Source organism: Aythya fuligula, chromosome 3 (assembly GCF_009819795.1).
Source record: "Aythya fuligula isolate bAytFul2 chromosome 3, bAytFul2.pri, whole genome shotgun sequence".
Taxonomy (NCBI): Eukaryota; Metazoa; Chordata; class Aves; order Anseriformes; family Anatidae; genus Aythya; species Aythya fuligula.
The window spans coordinates 55,288,024-55,304,426 of NC_045561.1; the positions used below are offsets into that span (position 1 = coordinate 55,288,024).

Genomic DNA, 16,403 nt, shown 5'->3' on the forward strand with positions numbered 1-16,403 from the left:
CAGACAGGATAATAAGGCAGACTTACCATTTGCTTGTTATGTGACCATGGAAACTTTAAAACAGCAAATACTATGTTTTCTTACTCATGGGCTCTCATTTGCAGGATCTCAGTCAGTCCAAAAGTTTTAATAAATCTGTGGAAAACTTGTTCTTGTCTCTCACGACGCATATAAAAAGTAAGTAGATTTCACTGCTTTGCCATCCTAGGGTAACACAGTCAAATGCTTCATTTTTCGGGGGCCAAATTGATGTCCGTAAGATAGTTATAAACAAAGGGTATTGACTAATGGCTGAAATGACTAATGCCAAGACTGAGCCAAGCAGAAAAATAATACAGTAAGCCTAATTCTCCTTCAGTATTCTGCTGTTTATTTAATAAGCTGATGTTACCAACCAAAAACGCCTTTCTCGTAAAGATGTAAAAAGTCTGCACAATGTTATTTTAAAGTTTACTGGATGCTCAGATGCAGTGTATTTAACTGAAGTTACTACAGAGTAATACCTGCCTTCTCCTGTGGTGATCTTCACGTTAACTATTTCACTGAACCCAACTGATCCTGTGAGTGAACCTATCGTGTAATGGAAGTAGAGTTCAACATTTTCTTTCGCTAGCATTTTTCAAGATGTTGCCTTTCTCAGTTTGTCTAGTAACATTTTTCTTCTTTTTTCTTTTTTCTTTTTTCTTTTTTCTTTTTTCTTTTTTCTTTTTTCTTTTTTCTTTTTTCTTTTTTCTTTTTTCTTTTTTCTTTTTTCTTTTTTCTTTTTTCTTTTTTCTTTTTTCTTTTTTTTCTTTTCCAGTTTGCACTTCTAAGAACCTGCCAGTCCTAACTCTTTGTTCATTCTGATACTTTTGGTTCCTTCCATTCACTTTTGCTGCCTGCTGTTATTTAGGCTGCAGGCTGTGTACGTACCTCTAAGGCTTGTGACACTGGGGACAGCCTGTCTGTGTGAAGAAGAGATTGAAGGCATCAGTGACCAGAGGAAAACTACCTCTGAGCTTTATGAAGATTACAGGAGCTTGCAGATTTGCATGCATTTGAACCAACCTTAACATTTTCTTACTAGCTTCATCTTAGACAACCCCAAATATAAGACTAGACCTGAGTAAATATGGCTTTAGTGTTTCCCCCTAACTCTTTTCTTAGCCCTTAATCACAGTTTCCTCTGACTTCTTCCATCAGTCCTATTAACTACACAAATTTAATGTTGTGTATATGTGAACAAATATTAAAGATATGCAGAGACATAATATCTGCCTCTCCTGAACAGAAGTGTGGTGCAGGGTGCTTTGTTACTGGAATTGCATAGCTGAAGCAGCACAGAGTTGGATGCAAATTAATTTACTCTGCTTTCTGTTAGTTTGCAGCCTGGACATAATCTGCAGATAATGGACTGCAGTCCAGACCCCATCAGGACTGCAGCAAGCTACTTTAATAGTAAAAGGAAGGTCCTACTCCCCCCACATCTTTCCTCTGTCATGTTTCTGGTCTCATGCTGCCATTGCTTAACCTGAATTAGCAACAGTGCTTCTAGACCTCTCTGGAAGCTAATTTAGCTAATTAAAAGAGCAGACCAAACAAATGGGTAGTTTTCTGCTGCTTTATTGAGTTAAATAGGCTGAAAGTTTGGTTTATATGTTGGAGCCTGCACAATAGTGGGTACTGGGCCATGTGGCCAGGAGCCAGGGAGCACAAAGCAGTGGTTGCAGAAGGGTATGGCAGCAAGTTGTTAGGTCAGCTCATCTGTATGTGAAACCCCACTCAATTGCTGTCATCCTCAGTTAGGATAAGAACCTTTTAATTTGTGAGAAAATAACAGGCTGCTACAATCACTAAAGTCAATAATTAAAAGGTATAGAAAGTCCTTTAGAGAGAAAGGCTTAGGTTCCTTGACCGAAGAAAACAGCTTTTTCAGACAATGTGGTCTCTTAATAAAACCTGGTACCGTGATGATAAATGCTTTCAGTCACAAGTGTCTAAACTTAGTGCCCTATATCTTATCTAGATAAAAATGCCCTGGTTTGCAGAGGTATTTAATACACCCAGCTCTTGGGTATGGCAGTAAACAAATGTGGAGAACCTCGTTCTGAACCTGACTCTGATTCTATCGCTGCAGCCAGTGTGTGTGCATGGCTGAGAGCAGCAGGAACAAAGGATTAGCATGTGCAGCACAATGCCTCCGTTGTACGGTCTGTTTTTGATCATTTTACCTCCTGTTCTGGCAGAGTTTGGCAGCAACAGGAGATTATAATCCAATGGTTGCTATTTGGGGGATGTAAAATGAGTTGCTGGTTGTAGTTTTATTTGCAGTGCAAAATTGCTCTTGGATCTAGTGATAGTGCCCATCATACTAACTACCTGGGTAGAGATGCTGAAGGAGGGAGGAATAGTTCTGAAAAATGATTTTTTTTTTTCCTTTTTTCCTCACTATAATCTGTTTTGTAACTTGTTTGTTTTAAGAGAGTATGGGGGAAGCTTTTGTTAAACTACTCAAATTATGTTTACTCCATTAGATATCTCTCTCCAGTCTCTTTTATGATCTCTGATTTCACTGTGTATTTTAAAAATCTGGTTTCATTTACAGTGAGAGATGACTTAATTGAGGTTGCCTATGAATATGTCATGTGATGCCTTAATAGTGCACATGGAGTACAGTAAACATCTGACAATTTATTGCTGCTAAGAACAAAACTAACCCAAAGTGGCTTTAAAAATCACACTTAAGAGTGCCATTGTTTTTAAGTACCAAATAATGACGTATTGTCTACTGTCTGAGGTTCCTCCACAGAGATTTATTTTATGGGAGAAATACTTATTTCTTCTGAATGAATTAAACATGTGATAGCTATTTTGTGTACCACTTAAAAGTTATTAATTCTTGATGAGAGACTGTAGGATTTACAACAAAGTGTTTGCTGTTAAGCCTACTGGTTTTCAACCCCAGGAATCATAAATGAATGCTGCCCTTCCACTTAAATGAAGTTCTTACTGTACCCTAAGGAGTAAGAAACAAAAAAGGGTGCACTAAATGTCCAATTGTCCTATAGATTTATTTGACAATATGCTAGATATTAGCAAAGTGCTAATTCAATTACATACTTAAGTGTAGACATAAGCTTATCTGTATGACTAATGTTAATTGAAGTCAATAAGGGCTACTTCTGTTCTTAAAATTATGTGTGGTTTGGGACCAAAGTACATAATATCTCTACTTTCATCCATGTTTTGGATTAATTTCTAAATATTTTCCAATATACTCTTTCTAATGTCCACTGTCTTGTCACTACATGTTGTTATAACAGTCTTGCTTTTATCCTGAACCAAACCAAACTGCTTTACAAATCAAAATATATATAAAGACTGTAGAAGCTATTTCTGTGAGAAAACTGTATTTGATAGCATAAAATAATTCCTTGCAGCAGCTATAAAGAAGAGAAATAAAGACTATAATTTCCAGTTAGAACAGTAGAAAATATTTAAATAAGCAAAGTATAATTATACAAAATGGGACAGGTGCTTGCCTTCCCTTCTTTCTTACTCTTAGGAGATGAATACTGAAACTGTAGGATGAAAGTTTGAAAGATGCATTATTTGCCTATAAATCTACAGATTTGCTTGCAATGTTTGTTACAGCTACTTCTCTCTTTGTATTCACTTCAGAAATCTCGAAGTCCCAGAATGATATGGCTGACAGAAGTCTCCTAACAACAGATTATGGGCAGAACGCGGAAAGAAGGAAGCAAAGGAGGAGCCAGTCTGACACTGCCATCAACATTACAAGCAGGGTATCCAAATTGTTATACACAATCTCTAAAGGGTTGTTTCAGGAATTGAATATATTTATAAGAATCATGACTTACACAGTGGGATTTTACTTTTGTTTATAAGCAGGGCTTTGCTGATGTTCACTAACTGTTGAGCACTCTGATTCTTGAGATGGTTTTTGACTGAGTCTCCACACTTGGTCTCAGCCCAGAGCTGAAATGTTAGACCAAGATTTTACACAGACCCTGATGTGTGGAGGGAGGGCATGGATTGCTTTGCTCTCAGGTGCTCACAGACCATGTGTTGGTGCTGGTTGACATCTGTATGGCTACTCTATTATTAGGCTGTGAGGAGGTTCTCTGTTTCTCATTTCTCCTGCCCTTCTTTCTGCTGAACAGAACTAAGCAATGGCCATCTAAAACCCATCCTGACACTCACTAAGCTTTTTTTTTTTTTTTTTTTTTTTTTTGGCAAGTATAAAACAGTGAGTGCTGCTTGTTGTTGGGTGACTTCCATTTTCCTTTCTCTCTGGTTACAGTCTCTAGCTTTCAGTGTTTACATAGAACCATAGAACATCCTGAGTTGGAAGGGACTCCCAAGGATCACAGAGTAGAACTCCTGGCTGCACACAGGACCACCGAAAAATCAGACTCTATGTCTCAAAATTGTCCAAACACTTCTTGAACGCTGGCAAGCTCGGTGCCCTGACCACTGCCCTGGAGAACCTGTTCCAATACCTGACCACCCTCTTGGTGAAGAAACTTTTCCTAACACCCAGCCTGACCCTTCCTGGTCACATTTCCACACTGTTCCCTGGGGTCCTGTTGCTGTCTCCAGAGAGAAGAGATCATGAGGAGAATGTAGGCCATCATGAGGCCTCCCCTCAGTCTCTTCTCTAGGCCAAACGATCCAAGTGACTTTAGCTGCTTCTCATATATCTTGGTAGTCCTTCTTTAGATGTGCTCTTATAGTTTTATGTCCTTACATTGTGGTGCCCAAACCTGCACACAGTATTTGAGGTGAGGCCACACCAGTGCAGAGTAGAGTGGGGTAATCCCTTTCCTTGACCTGCTTGCAATGCCATGGGCACACCACATGGCTGCCATGGCACGCTGCTGGCTCATATTGCTGTCTGCCAGAACCCCCAGCTCTCTTTCTGTGGGTGTGCTCTCTAGCCTCTTGTCCCCTTGGCTGTACATATATCCAGGGTTGCGTCATCCCCTGTGCAGAATCTGGCACTTGCCCTCATTAAACTTCATGTGGTTGGCGATTGCCCAACCCTCTCATTTGTCAAGATCGCTCTGCAAGGCCTCTCTGCCCTCAAGGGAGTCAATAGCTCCTCCTAATTTAGTATCATCTGCAGAGTTATTATGTATTCAAATCCTGAGTCCAGATCATTTATAAAAGCATTGAAGAGAACTGGCCCCAAAATGGAGCCCCAGGGATCCCCACTAGTAACTGGCCTCCAGCCTGATGTAACCCCATTTACTGTAACCCTTTGTGCCCAACCAACCCATCAGCCAACTGTACACCCATTGTATGTATGTACTTGTGTAGCTGTGTGCTGGAAATTTTGTCCAGAAAGATACTGTGAGAAGTTGCTTGAGAAGTTTGTGAAAAATCCAATCTTCTTTTCATGAGGTAGGCAAGGATGAGTATGATGTTACATACCTGCTTTAAAGGTACACTGAAAAACTTGTTTTGAATGCTTTCACCTCTCAAATGACTGAACTTTCTCTATACTCAAATTTCCACATAGTACATACTTACTGAATTGCCTTGCTCAACTTTATGAGGTAAATGCAGTCTGCCAAGTGGCTGAATTTAAGAAGGGCTTTTGCTTGGGGCCAGACCTCATTTTATGATATTATTCACAGCTACCTCAGTGCACACTTTTTATTTTCCTCTGAAATGTTATGTATTGATAAATGGAAGAGACAGGATGTCAGATAGCATGAGCTAGCGATTTGGATTGGACCAGCAATGTATGTGAACTCTTGGAAATTAATTCTGGTATTTATGCATGCAGTTACACATAAAATTAGCAACATTAACTACCCAAGTGGTGCTTTCATTGTGGCAAGCTATACACATTACTGTTACTTTATCTACTATTCCACTGGCAGAGCACTGCTCTCTTAATGCATTGAAAAACATCAGATTATAAAACGCTATTTGTAGATAATATGAACTTTTAACTGTTTCATTGCATGATGATCACAAGCAGCCTGTCATGTTTAAAAGATAGGTGGATTCTTTGGGTTGGCAAATGTATGTAGGAGACAAAAAAAATTGTGTCAGATTTTAATTGTCTATTTAAAGGTTTAGGGCTCAATTTATGTCCACCCTTTGCAGGTTTTGAAAGCTAGATTTCAATGTTCTTTGTGTTGTCAGAGCTCTATTTCTATGATTCAGGGTCCATTTGTTTCATTCAAACCAGTTAGGCTATATCTAAACTAGAATTTTAGTTTTGCTAGAATTACTGTTGGTCTCTTTTTTTCTTGTGAATATCATCTTTGACATTTAGGTGTTTTCATATTGAAGGAAATCTTACTTGCCTGTCCCTGTACTTACGTGCTGGCTTTCTGTATCTTTGCTGTGACTTTAAAAATTATTAATCCCCGTCAATAGCAATATTGCATTATTCTTGCATTTGTATTACTTCCAATTACTCTTTTCATTTAACAAGGGCAGATATTTACATCGTTGCTAGAACCATGACTAAAAATAGAGGAAAAAAAACTGTTTTAAATTATACTTGTAAAACACCTTTGAAAATTAATTACTCAAATTTAGAACAAACAAACAACAATTCAAAAGCAAGAAGCGTGAACCCCTGTAAAGTCTGAACCTAGGAAGTTAATTAAGTAGTGTTTTCTAGGATCTCTCACTATCAGACTCTTTAAGTTCATTAGAGGGACTTAATTATACCTACCTTGCTGGGGGAACAAGCAGAAATGTGCAAGCTTTGGAAGCTCTTTGTGGTGTATCAGTACCTGCAGGTTACTGCTCCTGTGACAGTGGATTCATACTGTTGCAGCCAATTCTAATGAATTGGGCTAGGTGGGAGTCTTGCTTATGACCTGGTGCTAACTTTAGTGCTGGTATTCATGTCGCATTCTCAGTCACTTACTTTTCTGTTTAACAAAATCAAGAAGTCTCTCAGAACCAAGTATAGAAGCCAAAATTCAGTGTGTAGCACTTTGTTTTGGTTAGGAAATGAAATTGGTGGTGTTTCAGATTTTTAAAAGTGAGAAGAAAATTTATCTACTGAGAAATGTTATGTTTTGGGGTTTTCTTTTTAAGTCTGTATCCTGAACACATTTTGTTTTCTGTCTGTTTCCTTTTCAAAAGGGAACTTAATGAATTCTTACATCTATTTTTAAGGTAGGGCAGTTATTACACATAACAACTACTGTGTACTATAATAACAGCACACTGCTTTCCATTTTCCACATCCTGTGGTTGTTGGTTTTTTTACTTTTATTTTTTTTAAAGTAATCTCAATATATTATCTCTTCTGCTGTCCTCATTCTTTAGTGCTTTTTGCTGATGGTGCAGAAGAGGTTTCTAGGTCTGATAAATGTTTGTTATCTATTTCTGATGCAAATAAGTTCTGTTCCTTTGTTGATTCAGCCACACTGTAGTCTTTCTAGTCTTTTGGGTAATCCTTGTTATACAATTATTCTCTTAGATCCTCACCCTGTAAAACTTCTCACCTCACCCTTTTCCTACCCACTGAACTGTGAACACACTTTTCATAGATTGTATCATACAGGGGTAATGGTGTGTCAGAGTGACCCCAAACTCATTTTCAGTATATTGCCAGCCATGTGTGTCAGTCTTTTGGCACTTCAATAACAACAGGGTTAATAACGTGATAACACAGGTGGCTGAAAGTAAATCTCAGGTTCTGCTACTATACAGTTTTCGACAAGTTATCAAAGCTTTCATAGGAAGATTGGGAAAGTGAATGAACTTAAAGTCAAAGCAAAGTCAAGAAAACATCAGAAGTTTGTTTATTTATTTCTTTGAAAAAATACTGTTTTATTAAAGACTAATAAGGCATTTTATTGGTGTATTGCTACATTTGGTGTGTTGTTAGTAGACTTAGCAATTACTGTGGAAGTAGTGATCCATAGCTTAGGTGGTTGAGTGTTGATTTTAGAAAGTTATGAATATAATGAATGTACTACTAGCTGGCATGAGAATGTTGTAAATAAATATTTAAATTAAGTTACTACATTTTCATTGGAAGTGTGCCACCTGCATGACATTGATCAGAGAGAATTGTAGCTATTTACTAATTTTCATGTGATAGCATTGCTGAAGGAATCAGAGCTTTTTTCTTAAACGAAACAAAATTAATTGCTTAATCTCTTACAGATAAAAAATACACCCAGTCTTCAACAGCTCATCACTGGGGCCCAAAATGATAATGAAATCCTTACCAAAAGGAGTTTCAAGCAAGAAGAAGACATAACAACCAGTCCCACAAGTGATGCAGTTTTCTGTGATGGCAGGAAGCATGTAAGTTGAAGTGCGAAGCACACCAGAATAGGTACCAAATGAGGACAAATATAAAAGCTAAGATTTTGGATTGTATTACAAAATGAAACAGGGATTTCACTTGAGTTTCTCTCTGATAAAAGGCTGCCTGCCTTTGGCATAATCCTCATGGAAGCACTGTGAACTTCTTACAGCATTAGCCAAATCAAATTAATAATAGATAATTGATAGATGGATGTATCCATTAATAATGAATAACTGATGTGTCAGGTTCCTCTGAATTTTGCAAATCCAGCTAACATTCTTTCAGTTTTTTATTAGCGTTGGGACCCTGAATGTGTTTCTTTCTAGATTTGTAGCTGGCTTTTTTCTTAAAATATCATTTAACAGAGGGATTTTGTTATTCTGCAAGGGCTGTGGTAATGCAAATGTCAGTGGAAATTCAAATGTCAGCATGTCAGTGAATGAAGAGGAAGCTAAGAGTTGCAGAAGTCAGGGGAGCAGTTCATAGGCTCAGAGGATGTCACTGAAACCTCCCCTGATGGATGACATTTTGAATACTGCAAATGACAGAGAAGGAAGGCAGCTGTAAATTAATTCAGTACATACTTTAAAGTCTCTGTGATTAACTGTGGAAGATAATTTCTATGTATTAGTGATGAGGTTAAGCAGGGTGAAGTGGCCAAGGAAACCAAGACTGATATTATAAAGAAAGGAAATAAAATGGCTTTTAGGGAATCAGAATTAACCAGATTGCTCACTTTGCAGAGGAGTGAAAACACGCACAAGGCCTTTGGCGCTCTCACAGTTTACTGTGCTGTGGAGTCTGAGACGTTGCACAGACAAATGAATGACCATTTTGGATGACATTTGTGATTCTACTGGCAACAATTTGAACTTTACTATTTTGTCTTATAGAGGGAGGAAGGTCAAATTCCATTAAACTTCTCTTTATGGGTGTTTGTTGATGACCACTTCATGAAAATATGTCTTCCAAAACATAAGATGCCATAGCTTCCAGTCATGCCAGTAGGAGTACAATACATAAAGTCATTGCTAAATCTCTGTTCACTGAAGCAAGAGTGATTTCTACATTGAACACATTTAATTTCTGATCAGGTGGGAGGCATATGTAGTGTTTTCAGTCCTAACATTATCAATCAGAATAACTCTCCAGTTTCTATGAATAAATAAGAGGTTCTGTGCAAAACATTTTGAAATGCTTTTGCAGAACTTCTGTTAAGGCATATGAGCTAAGAAAAAAGTCTACTTGCATTCCTTTGTCATGAAGGATTTTTGAGGAAAATAAACTTTTTTTTTTGGTCAGATGAATACAAATATTCTTTGTCAGAGAGTGAAAGAGCAGAACTGAACAAAGGGAGATCTCCCTGCAAGGGAGATAGATTACACTGATACGCATCTTGTAGAGGGAGCAAGATTACACGCAACAAGCAGCAGGTCAAAACAGCCCTAACACTACTTGTGACTTCCTTAATAAGCACCCTGACCCTTCTTTCATCAGGTTTCTACGTTGCTTAGAGCTTATAAGATAGCCTAGATAGCTCTTTAATTTAAGTAAGCTGTTCATGTGAATTTTGATGTGAGTATTTGGCAAGCTGCACTTCTGCAGCATTGGCAAGAGCATCTGCATGGAAGACAGATATGATCTTATAAACACTACTCTGCACTTTCAGCTGCTGGGTTGTGCAAGCAGAACTCCTTGGTTAACCAGTCCTGTGTGGGCTGGTGTTTTTTTTCAGACAGAGGAGTGATCTAACACAGATACTTTAACAATCTAGGATGATATTGTTGTGAGATTAATCCCAACAGCAACTGCGTCTTCATGACAGATGATACGTAAAAAGATCCTAGAGCTTACCTTAAAGAGCACCATTATAAATGAATGGAGACCGAGTTATTTTGATTGAGCTGATGATTTGTTACAGTGAAGATGGGTAGATAGCACTAACAAATTATGTGCCTGTGCTGGGCCACAGAAAGACTGTAGTTTCTTCATTCCTTTCAGTTTCATGGCTTCTGTAAATGCTAGAAACAAATACTGCTTATATATATCTGGATGGAGGGCATCCAAACCTTTGTAAAAGTAAGTACTTCTACTTACTGTGAAAGTAAGTAGATGAAAAGAGAAAAAAGTGGCTGAGGTGAGCCAGGAAACACCTCCTTAATGCACTAACTTATGACGACTGGATATCTTTGTATGTTAATCTTTCCTGAACAGTATGGAGTATGTCATTTTACATGGAATTGGGTGATCTTGTAGCGTATTTGCTGGATGTGCAATGCTGCTTTTGTAACCATTAATACCTAATAGAACCTGGCATCTCAGCAGTGATGCTATGAACATCACTATTAATAGCAGTCTAGTTCTGTATTTCATATATTCCTAGATTTCAGAGCTTTTTCTGAAGCCATCATTAGGAGACAGTACTCTCTTCCTTTCAAACACTATACCCATTTTTCTGATGGGAAGTCACATGGCAACTTGACTGGGAGACAACTTCTAGATATAGAAGTTATCTAAGAAAGCACTTTGTTAGCTCAGAAAGTTTGCTGAAAGGTGAAGCAGTAGAAGTGCAATTAGTTATAATTTTCAAGGCTGTTATGGAAGCAAGAAAATGGTTTCATACAGTTAACCTGAAGACTTCATGATTTCCAATATCTCTGCAGTCATGGCACTAAAGAAACTGGCATTTGAGGGAAATAAATGTTTTGTCCTATTAGATCTGAAGCTACTTTTCTCAAACATTTGTCTTTTCTTAGGGGAGTTTGTATAGCCTTAACAGCACTTGCACTGAATCTGGCAACTTTGGCAAAGCTGACATCACAGGAGAAATAGAGTTTGCCATAAGATACATCTTCAAGGCTCGCATCTTAGAAATTTGCATCAAGGGATGCAAGAATCTGGCTTATGGAGAAGAGAAGAAGAAAAAATGTAATCCGTAAGTATTTTGTAGAGAAGGAGAAAGAAATAATAAGCAAAATATTTTGGTTTGAAGATACCATCATATATAAATCCATTTCAATATTTATGTATGCCCAGTTAGCATTTTCAGAACATCCAGTGTATATATCTGCACTTTTTACAGCTACACACTGCAAGACAAACAGGTTTCATACCAGCACGTCTTGATTTCTCTTCTGACCATTTTCTGCTATTAGTTGTCTGTTCCCCTGCATGTGAGCAGGCAGTTGGTTATCTGTGTTGCTGATGAGCACCTTTGGATCCTGACAGCAAATAATTCTAGCTCTTAACAGCAACAAGATTCTAGCTCTTAAGTTGTGCCTGCAAAATTAATATACACGTGGCTAAACCATGAGATGGAAAATTGAAATGTGAGTCATGTTGCTAATTCATCCACTGACTCATTGTGGGTTACTGGGTGATTGCCATACTGCTTCTGTGCTTCCATCTTCCTCATCTGTAATAAGAATGGAAATTTCAGATACTGCAACACATTTTAAAATCTGAAGGTGGTTAATAGTTACATATCACAAGAGGAAGAAGTACCTACTTCTGTGGATAAAATAGGTCACAGAAATGATGGGTTGGAGAGTTAAGCATTGGTGGCTTGTTTGTTTGTTTATTACTAATTGATCCTCTCTGACTATGCAGCAATCATTTGCAGAAAACCTAACAATAAATGCCTAACAAAAATAAATACCTAACAAAAATAAATACTAAAAAAAAAATAATAATACCTGAAATACTCTACCCCTGCTGTCATGGGGTGTTTGAACACTTGAGTGACCACACCGAAATTTCAGAGTTGCAGTCACCTTCCCCCGGAAGGAATGTGGCTTTGAATATCTTGCAGAGTAAGGTCATAAAGATGAGCCTAGGGTTGAAAGGAGCCTCGCTGGAACAGCAGCTTACGAAGTGGAACAGTTTGGGAGTGTTTTGGGGTGGGTCAAAGTTCTTTAAGTCCCCTGGTAATAAATTTGGACAAACAGTTGCAGGAAGCCTGAAAGGTGCTGTGGGAAGAGCTGTGTACTGGACATTATGTTCTTTGTTGGTATATATTTATGTATTTCTGTTGGTTCCCAACCCAACAGAAAAAAGTACAGTCAGTGCACTCAGAGCACTTGACAGAAAACAAACTTTTAAGTAATGTTTAACATATGTTGAATTGGTTGAATTTGACTGGTTTGAGGTCTGACTGTCTACTTGTTACTCTATCACCCCGGATCAATTTAATTAAGAGGCTAAAAATTCTACTACCTGAATATTTTAAAAAGTAGTTTTTCCTATGGATAGGTTTGGAAAAAATAGGGAAGATGTTTAAGTTCTGCACTGATTATATGAAATATAACTGACTGTAAGTTAGCCAGAAAGTTAATCAAGAGGCTGGTTTGAAATTGGTTTAAATCATATTATCTGAAATTTATACCAAAAATACAGTTGCCAAGCTGTGAGGCAGCACTCCCTACTGCCCATACTCTGGTTTTGAAGCTGTAATATAAATACAGCCCACTGAACTTGTATTAAGGGGAATGTTTAAGTATTAATTTTGTAATGAACTACACATGAGAAACTGGGTAGTTGTCATTGGTGCTTGATACTTGTCCAACTCAGCTTCCAGAAGGATTTTTTTTTTTTTTTCAGTTTTGCTTTAATGCTGATTCAAGGAAATTTTGAACATTTTACATACTCTCCCACTATCATTCTAGTGGTTATTACAACAACTAATATGTGTAAGTGTTATGAATTATTATGCATTATATGTGTGATTATACCTTTTATTTGCTATGTTACTTAATGCTGTGAACAATCAGCACAAACAGCAATGAACCTAAAGGTGATCGACTTCCTTATTTTTTCTTTGAGCACATAATACGCTCTGTGCTTTCCTCATAAAGCTGTCAGTACAGCTGACAAGGTGACATTCTTGATGGCTATTTTGTTAGAGGACAAGAGTATGTAATAGCAGATTCTGAATTTGCATTCAGAGCCTAATTCTTTCCCAATTAGAATAGGATTGAAACACATTATCTGAATGATATACAGAGACCTTTATAGCCTGACTGCTCATTTTAATGAGAAAGGATATAAATCACAATTTGCATTTTATTGCTTAGAAAATTACAAACTCAGTAAAAGTGTTTGAATTAAATAATTAATTTTTCTCTTTTAAATAAATCATTTTTCTTAGTTTGATTTATTTTTATTTATTTATATTTTTCCCCTTCTGGTCACATTCCATATCCTCTCTATTTACAAGCTATGTCAAGATTTATTTACTTCCTGATAAATCTCCTCGGAGTAAGCGGAAGACAGCTGTCAAAAAGAGCACAGTGGATCCAGAATTTGATGAGACTTTGAAGGTACTGCTGGCAATTATGTGTCGCTAGAAGCACTCTTCCATGGTAATGTCTCCTTTTATAATGTGCAATCCTGCAAGTTCAGAATTGTCCTGATGGGGCAATTGCAGGAGTCAGTGACAAGAGTCATTAAGAAACGGTTGGTTTCAGTCCAAATAACTTTTGGACTGAAAATGCTTTTGAAGTTCCCCTACTGAATTGTGCACCCTCAAAAGAGTTTTCCTTTGTGCACGAAACACTCCTAAAGGTGTTGTTCTGAGTTACCTTGTGGCAAAAGCAAAGTGTCTTTCATAGACTGTTTTGGTGCGTTCAGGATCTGAGCGTATTGCAGAGCAGAGTGAGTATTTTACACAGGTGTCCCTTTCCAATGGTGCCCTTTGTTTTCCGTGTCACTGGGAGTGTGTCTCTGCAGTTAGGATGGGGCACCCCTGGATTAGTTTGGTTGTTTCCAGTTTTGTGCCCAGGTCACTGCACAACCTCTTCTTAAGGTGCTTGTGCATCAGTGAGCTGCAGCAGCACATGAGGTCTTTGGTAAAGTGTATTCTTGGAAGAGATGTGAAACAAAATTAATGGACAAACTGACATTATTTCTCTTTGAGCTATGTGCAAGTTTCAGTATGTATGAACATCAGCAATTTGTAGCAAGTGAAACAGGCAAAATGTTTGAAAAGAACATTGTTAGAAATTGATAACAACAACAAGATGTATACAATCTATGTCATTTGGGTATGTCTCAAAGTCTGTAGATAGTGTTTAAATTGGGAGAAAAAAGCACCTAATACTGAAATAATCGGCTCCTATTCTATAGTTGCTTTTTCAGTGCCAGAGCAATGCAGACTTGGTAGAGAGTGAGAGCCATGCCTGAGCTGGCTCTGTGAACGCTGAGGGTAGTTTAATTAGAAATGATTTAAATTGGTTTAAACAAGCAGGAATGGTCAAACAAGCATAGTGCTAGTGCAGGTGAACTGCACCACAGCACTGAGATCCCACTCAGTGGGATCTGTCTGCAAATGAAGGCACCTGCACTTGGGTACGTGCGTTTGTGAGGAGCACAAGTGCTCTTAGGAGTCGCTGGAAGCTAGGTAGGGTGATTCAGGGTTATCCTTCCCAGAGCCTACACCCAGCCTGTGATTCAGCAGCCCAAATGTCAGCAGAGATGCCCGCAGCTGTGCCATTGCCTTGTTTTCAGTCCAGGTGGATGCAGGTTACCAGACTTATGTGGGTATCTCAGATAGCCAGCCATGTCTCAGAGAGCTCTAACTGTGCCTAGGGAGTAGATCAGGGCTTTAAGGACTGGTCTCCTGAATTACTGCCTTGCTCCTGCTGACTGCATTTAGTAGATTTCTACTGACCAGAATGGAAGTTTTAGCACCTTTGTCGCGTGTCTTAATCTTGACCTCCAACCAGAGCAGCCAAATTGGGCTGGGAGTATAAAACAGAAAAGTAGATTATAAAAAACAATGGTCAAGAATTACTTAAAGTTTTGGATGAATTAAAATCTTCAGCAAGAGGCCAAGGTATTCCTGGAATGTCATTTCATATTTGCACGGGCATTACTTTAGCATTTAAGGAGTGAGGTAACATGGAAATTGCAAGGCACGTTCAGACAGCGTAGTTCTGTCTGCATCCCGATGCCTTCAGCCATGCTGCGGTCAGGCAGCCTTTGAGCAGGCTGTGAGCATGGCTCTGCACTCACCCTGTGTGTTGCTTTATAAATGCTGTTTGTCTTTCCAGTACAAGATTGAATACTCCCAGCTGGCAAGTCGGCAGCTTCAGATCTCCGTGTGGCACGCAGGAGCTCTGAAGTACAGGGTGTTTCTGGGGGAAGTGGTGATTCCATTGGCCACGTGGAATTTTGAAGATAACTCGATGGAGGCATTCAACTGGTACCAGCTAAAATCCAAGGTGACTGTTAGTTCTTGTGCTTGGATCTTAACAACACAGTGTTGTGAAAGTTATGAGAGATCACCCTTCTGAGGTCATTGAGGGAAGAATGCTGTCAATCCAGCCCACGAATAACACCTGTTATAAATGAGCTGTGAGAATGATGTGGAATAGAATGTAATGCCAATCTCTTTTCAGCTTGAAAAGCCTGAAAATAACCTTATCCAGTACAGTGGAGAACTCCTGGTGTCTGCAAGACTGTCGGTACCAGCCCAGTATAAAAACTTCCAGTTTGAAAGGTGGATGAGAGAAGGTATCAAACATTCCAGAATACCTGAATCCCTTGGCTAGAAAAGAATTAGGATCAGTGAAGGACCATGTGCCTACTTCACCTTTTTGTTCTTTTTAATGCCAGCAGAAGATGATCGCTTTAATAGCGGTCTTAATTAGCTGTTAGGTTAGTTTTGTTTCCTTTTTCCCCCACAAACAATCCTGAAGTCACCAGCTTGCGTTCTTCCATTTTTCTTCCCTACTCATGCCTGCTGTGCCTCTGTTCTACAAACAGAGCTGTAACAGAGGAGCACTATCACACCACAGGTTGGGCTGTTTCTCCTGCTGCTGGCTTTGTTTCAGGGAAACGCTCCTATGGGTATTGCCCCATGGGTACTTTTTGGAAATACAACTGAAAGCTCTATCTTTGGAATAGGAATCGCAGAGCAATTCACTGCTTTTATTCACTGCTTGCTTTCTTTGTGTGAATCGTGACCTGTGTAAGCAGGTTCAAATCTTTCAAATTATCTGAATACAGCACTGAGTCCTTATTTCAGTTGTAGCACTTAATAATTTTCCTGCTTAATTACAGCGGCATCTTATGTTATCAGCTGAACTAACTGGTCACTATGTAA

The 16,403-nt window shown here is 38.5% G+C and overlaps 1 protein-coding gene across 1 annotated transcript in view; it reads left to right on the forward strand.

Moving 5' to 3' along the window:
• The window catches only part of SYTL3 (synaptotagmin like 3), a 28,511-nt gene that overhangs the window by 9,508 nt on the left and 2,600 nt on the right, over nucleotides 1-16,403 (forward strand). The window contains exons 6-12 of the mRNA XM_032185261.1: nucleotides 105-177; nucleotides 3,661-3,785; nucleotides 8,152-8,295; nucleotides 11,056-11,234; nucleotides 13,515-13,617; nucleotides 15,349-15,519; nucleotides 15,697-15,811. Of these exons, the coding sequence (XP_032041152.1) occupies nucleotides 105-177; nucleotides 3,661-3,785; nucleotides 8,152-8,295; nucleotides 11,056-11,234; nucleotides 13,515-13,617; nucleotides 15,349-15,519; nucleotides 15,697-15,811 (910 nt within the window). The remainder of the gene's footprint in view (nucleotides 1-104; nucleotides 178-3,660; nucleotides 3,786-8,151; nucleotides 8,296-11,055; nucleotides 11,235-13,514; nucleotides 13,618-15,348; nucleotides 15,520-15,696; nucleotides 15,812-16,403) is intronic.